The sequence below is a fragment of the Nicotiana attenuata genome, unplaced genomic scaffold (genome assembly GCF_001879085.1).
Source record: "Nicotiana attenuata strain UT unplaced genomic scaffold, NIATTr2, whole genome shotgun sequence".
Taxonomy (NCBI): domain Eukaryota; kingdom Viridiplantae; phylum Streptophyta; class Magnoliopsida; order Solanales; family Solanaceae; genus Nicotiana; species Nicotiana attenuata.
Window position 1 is genome coordinate 97,316 of NW_017673710.1, and position 6,408 is coordinate 103,723.

A 6,408-nucleotide genomic window follows, 5' to 3' on the forward strand; every position below is an offset into this window, starting at 1 on the left:
GCGGGGACTAATAAGAACCTACCTAGAAGGTTAACTCCATAGGAAAAAGAGAAAGTATTTTGTGAGAAGATCTTTGGGAAAACATATTTGTCAAAAGTTTTCACAATTTTCCATACTAGAAACATGCATCTTTCATTCCAAGATGCAATAGATTTTATAGCTTTATGCACCCTCTTCCCACCACAAAGTCCTCATTTAATATTTCACTATTTAAATACATTGAAATGTTGTATTTACAAGAAAAAAAAATTGGGCATCCATATTTGTAGATACTCAAAATTTAGTATTTAAAATATTGGTTTTTTAAATTTTTATTTTATATTGGGGTACGGAAGGGGAAGGGGATTACAAGGCGGAGAATAGAACACTCACCAATATAGTAAAAATTCAGATAGACATCCAACTGAGCTACTAATTTAGAGTTTGGATATAGATTTGGTTGAAACTTGAAAAAGGAGTTTTTGACGTTGTGTTAAAAAATAATTTTTTGAAGTTGAAGTTGTGTTTGGACATGCATTTTATTTTTTAAAAAGTTAAAGTTTTGTGACTAGAAGAAGAATTTTGACCCAAAAACTATCCTAAATCAGTTTTTGGGAACTTAAAAATTATTTCAAAAGTTTTTCAAAAACTAATCATATTTCAGAACAAACAATATTTTCAAAATTTTCTTGAAAAAATAGTCAAAATTTATGACCAAATGGGAGCTAAGATTCGAGAAAACAAAAAAATTGGTATTGTATACATTGTTAGTGCAATTCTTTTGTACACAATTAATGTATCTTAATTTGTTGGGTTACCTATCCAATTTTTTAGGTTACTAATCCCACCTAATATAGTTAGGTATCTATAGGTATTTTTTAAGTGATATGATAGTACAAAAGTTCTTTTACATTGTAGCTATATAAATTTAACTCGCAATGGTGAAATACTGAAAATTTTAAAAATATTGTAAATAAGTAATAATTTTCACCTATGAAACTTCAAACTCTTTTTTAACTTCAAACGAGCATGGAACTAAATAAAATGGAAGAAAAGCGAAAAGATGAACTTAGATGCCCTTATATTAATTAGACGACAGTAAAGTCAAAAGGGTTTTTTCCTGTAATAAGATCCAACTAAATTAGCTAATTTTAGGATTCATCAATCCTAGGATATCGAAGCTTCACAAAAAGCTTTCAGTGGATACATTTAGAAAGCAAGATTCATTCATCAAACACTGTCAAAAAATTTACACAAGCATACCATTCTATCCTAGTACTAAAATTTGTCAACATTTCCTGTGGAAACATAAGCCTAGAGAAGTTAACTTTTTAGATTATCTTCCCTATACAGCCATATTATCATATCTATGATTCAATGACCCTAAAACTAAGGTAGGCCAAAGCAAAGTTTTTTTAAAAAAATTATCAGAAGCAGTAATCTTCTTGCACTTGAGAACAAGACCTTTGCATTCTAACACCACTGAAACTTGTTCTTGATGCCATTATTTCATTCAGTGACAACCTCTTCTTTGGCCCTGGCTCTGGTCTTTGCTTTGGCGCACTATGGGACCGTAGCTTTGCGCGAAACGACTGTGTGTTAGCCATGTAACTAGGAAAGTTAGCATATGGCCGGAAGTAACCATCGCCACAAACGCTTTTGGCTGGTGTAGGTGGCGCAATGGAACGTCCAGAACATGCAAATCGAGGTGTACTTTGTGCTGAGGCAAACTTGCACTGCTCGTCCGCTAGAAAACTCCAGTTAATATCCTGAAGATGACGACAATCTGGGATCGATACACGGGCTGGAAGTGGACATGGGAGTGGTGATGACATAACTTGATAATGTTGCTCATCTCCAGATTCAGACATACAAGCAGCATTGTTCATTCTACGCGACCTGGATTTGGTCCTGTATGTGTCGATTTCTACAATTTTTGGACTATCATCAAATCCATCATACGAGGTCTCATTCGAAGTTGAAAGCCTCTTGCTGTGGAATTCATTTCTATATTCATCAAATCTTTCCTGCAAAACCAAAACACAGAACAAGAATACTGATTAAGACTCAATTATCAGACACAGTATGATAAAAGGGCACTCCCGCTATGCGCAGGGTCCACAAGGGCCAGACCACATTGTACGCAGCCTTACCCTGCATTTTTGCAAGAGGCTGTTTCCACAGCTCGAACCCGTAACCTCTTGGTCACATGGCAAAAACTTTACCAGCCCTTCGTCACACATAGTATGGTAAACTAGAATAAACCCAAGGGCACTAGATTCTTACAATGGACCTCCTAGCTCGCATTTCGGGCTGGTATCTAGAGTCATTAGTCATTGAACGACGAGCTCTTTGAGATCGAACAGCAGCCTGCGCTCTGATGAGCGCCTGCATACTGTGAAGAGTTGCCGCGGCTCTCTTTCGAACAAGGTAACCCCTAACCAATGCCTGCAATTTCACCAGTCCCTTTAATGCTCTAAGAGCTTTTCTAGCCTGCAAAAAGAGCCAAAAATAAGATCTTTTTCTATATATTGAACCAATATTGAACAACTTCTAGACAATGAAATATGACACAAAACACAGAGCATAGGAAAAAAGACTATATTTACTGGATTCAAACACAAATTGACCGAATCGAGAATAAAGTAAGAGAATAACGAGGACCACCAATACCAGTTGGATATAACATAAAAGTGAAAAGTGCAAGGAAACTTCAACATCACTCAAAAGACCAAATTCAAAATACTAATTTTTCAAATTTCAAATTATAGGACAGCATTAAATGGCAAGTATAACTGTAGTGTATAGGTTAAGACAATAATTTCCTAGACCAACATAAAAATCGAAGGCATTATATTAGAATGTTTGGAAGGTACTTTGCTGACATTTTAAGCAAACAACAAAAACAAAAAGATTCAAATTATCACAAGCAAAAAGTAAATCATTTAAAGAAAAATTGGTGGCGGCTTACCAAATAACCCCTAAAAACAGTTTGAATCTTAGCAGCAGCCCATTTCTCCCGCCCACCACCTGTAAACATAGCACCTCTACCTTGACTAGTTAATCTCACCACCGCCACAGCCGCCTGTGCCGCTGCTACCGCCGCGTCCGCCGCTGCAGCGGTGGCTGCAGCTACAGCAATAGCATGCTTACTCTGTTCCTTTTCGTTCTCAGACATGTAAGATCTCAACCAATTAGTATCCACCGCCGGAAAGTTCACCGTATTCTGACCAACATTTGAATCTTTAACAGACTTTCCAAAACTCCATCTTTTTTTGTCTTTCTTTTCAGATGAATTAGACATGTTGTCTATATTTTCTTTTTCTTTTTTCATCCCAAGCAACCCCTTGAACCACCTCGTAGCTTTCCCCATTTTCTACACAAAAAAAATGTATCCAACAAAGATAAGGAAAAAGAGAGATATAGAAGATAGAAAGAGTAGTACTAAAAGCACTTAGGAGAGTACATTATGAACTAAGACAGACAGTTACAGAATCTTTACATGTTGCGAGCAACGAAGTGATTAGAACAGAACATAACAGTGTGGAGGAAAAAGTTAATAAAAGGGAAGAGTATCAAACAGTATATAATAATACTTGAGTTAAAGATTGAATTTTTATTTTTTGGGGAAATTCTTTTTATACTGACACAACCTCGTGAAGAACTGTGAAACAAGACAAAAAGGTGTGGCAGCAAAAAATATATTTTATAAAATATATAATGTAATGGAGGAAAATAAAAAGATTGAAACTTCACTTCCCCTACCAAACAAACAATAAACTACAGACCAAAAATCATTGAATAAGTTTGAACTAATTTTAAATGGCTTATACTATTGCCTCCTCCTGAAGTTCAAAAAAGAAATTATAACTTCCACCAGTAAGAAACTCAATCATTTTCTTTTTCTACCTCTTCACTCCATTCTCTTTAGTCAAAGTTTCAAATATTACAGACAAAATCATCAAAACTGAAAGCAAGTGGAAAAAGGTGTAATAATCACTTAACTGCAAAAAAACACTCGTGTTATTTTGTATTAAAACAACTCAAAACTTCACTTCCTTAAACTATTGCCCATCAAATGAAATATTTTTTTTTAATTTAAAAAATGGAACTTTCTTCACTTTTCTACCTTAAGCTCAAAGATACTTTACTTTCTCTTTCTAACTTTCTGAAATAAAAATGAAGAAATATTTCAACCTAAGGCCCCTCAATAAACCCCACAACTACAAAATTTTCAGCGGCTGACACAACCCCCGTGAATTTGTTGTGGATTTAACAGAAACCCCATTATGAGTATTTTGCTATATATTGTTATAATGTTACTACACAGAGGAAAAAATGATTTCGTACTGTATTTTTACTATCACCATTAAAAGCACTTACCAAATATGATAGCTATGAACTTTGATTTCTTGTGTTTTGTACGAACAAAAATGGATGTTAATAGCAAAAAGATCCTTCGGATTTGGCTCTTCCGTATCACTAGCTGATTTTCATTGACTTTGAACGATTTTTGTTCAGAAAAACTCTGCCATTTTCAATGCACAAAATCTTCTATTGAGTCTTGAAAATATATGAGTTTGTTATTGGAAGAAACAAAGAAAAGGAAGTGTGAAAGCAGATCTCTTCGTTTTTTTCTATATATTTGGAAAGACGAGGACTAAAGAGTAAAAATAATTAAGCTAAGTGTGAACTAGTGAATATTAGACTGATGTATAGGTATGTATATAAAAAGATTTATGCATAGTCATTCTAACTTAATTTGAGATTAAAACGGTAATTAATTTGATTAATTCATTTGAACTGGTATATAGGGATTTTTCAAATTCCTAGAATCCCGGGGTTATTGAATTAATTATGAAAATAATGCGGTAAAAATGGTACAATAAGTTGTTGTAGCCAGTTGGTAATGGTAGCAATCAACTCTTGATTTCTCAGGCTTAAAATTTGAGCTAATATTTTCAAATTTCAAAAATTTTCTTTCTTTAATTGGTTGAGATACTGTAGATCTCATAAACTGCAATCACCCGTTATATTTTACTATTAGGAGAAGTTGATTTGGACTTTATTTAAAAATGGTAAATAATTAAATCGAAACTTCAAATTTAAATAAGAAGAGTGCAGTGGCAGGTCAATTATACAGAAATTAGTTGATCTTTCGTCCTTAATTTTCCATGGCGTACGAATGAAAATCGTGGAATCTAATCTTTAACCTTTATAGCAATTCTTAGACATGAATATATTTTGGCGCATATCCTGAAAAAAGATAAAAGCATAAAGTTAATTTGTCCAAATCAATCCCCTTTTAAGACCTTAAAGGACCACAAATTTTCACTCTTTTTTAAAAGATGAGACGAGAAATTTGGTTCAGCCATTAAGCAATCGCTGTCCATTTCCTCTTAAACTGATAAGAACGCTCCACTATTATTCACTTTAATGTTTGTTATGGACTTCAAGCAGGCCAAATATGTCATGATTGAATTTAAAATTATAGACAGTAACAAAAAAATGTTTAACCTATTATACTATGTAAGTTACTTTTATTACTAGCTTGTCTATGTACTTTGTATTTACCTATTAATAATTATTTAAGCCTTACCAACAAAATTATTTAAGTGACTTGAGTGAATATTTATAATATTAGTTGTAGAACTTATACTCATCATGATATAGTTGGGCTCAAGTTTGCTAAAGCATAGTAAAACAGATAGCATTGCATATATTTGAACTTCAACGTGAGCTTTGTATACGGTCGAAATCAGGCACGCCCGATTTTCAGGCTCGAGAGTTCACCTTAGGTCCGAGTTCAAGTGAGCTCGACTTCGAGGTCGACAGACTAGACTCGAGCTCGAGGACGGAATGCAATGCCCGAAGATAGGAGTGCGAGGAATACCGAAGTTAAGTATGCTCGACCCCGAAATTGTACCGTTATAGATTTGTAACAGAATGAGCTAGATTCCTGCCACGTCCACAAGATCATGGTGCAAATCCCGGAATAGGATTGTACGATTCCGTACTAGGCGGTTAGCCAACTGTACCAATAATATTCCCTACTGTAAATAGAAATGTACCTTATTTAGGGTTACCCTATTATATAAAAGGGACCCCAATCATTTGTAAGAGGATACAATCACCGAAAAAGAATATACTCTCTACTTTTCGTTTACTGTTCATCAGAATTGTCCTTTTTCTTTACTGTTCTTATTTTATTGTTCCTAATTCATCTCGGGGTCACTAAGCTCGAGGTCACCACTGCTGAGTAACATTGGTTTGATTCACTTCTTTCTTTCATTTCTACTTCATATTTCTTGATTATTAATTAGTATTGAACTAAATCACATATCTTTAAAACCACAAATCAAATTTAATTGTTACTCGTATTTTCGAGGTAAACAGTTTGGCGCCCACCGTGGGGCTAAAGATAATAGT

At 34.3% G+C, this 6,408-nt stretch overlaps 1 protein-coding gene across 4 annotated transcripts; it reads right to left on the reverse strand.

The window, feature by feature from the left end:
* Positions 1-1,161: 1,161 nt before the first annotated feature.
* Positions 1,162-4,656, reverse strand: LOC109217089 (protein IQ-DOMAIN 31-like). Of its 4 annotated transcripts, none has more exons than XM_019381319.1 (4): positions 4,363-4,656; positions 2,951-3,355; positions 2,266-2,472; positions 1,162-2,006 (listed from the first exon to the last, which is right to left on the reverse strand). In XM_019381319.1, exons 2-4 carry the CDS (start codon positions 3,350-3,352, stop codon positions 1,407-1,409), a joined length of 1,209 nt encoding a protein of 402 aa, XP_019236864.1. In that variant the 5' UTR covers positions 3,353-3,355; positions 4,363-4,656; the 3' UTR covers positions 1,162-1,406. The 4 variants fall into 4 exon arrangements, with proteins under 4 accessions (XP_019236864.1, XP_019236865.1, XP_019236866.1 ...); XM_019381320.1 differs by lacking the exon at positions 4,363-4,656 and adding an exon at positions 3,482-3,603; XM_019381321.1 differs by lacking the exon at positions 4,363-4,656 and adding an exon at positions 3,446-3,603.
* Positions 4,657-6,408: the final 1,752 nt, after the last annotated feature.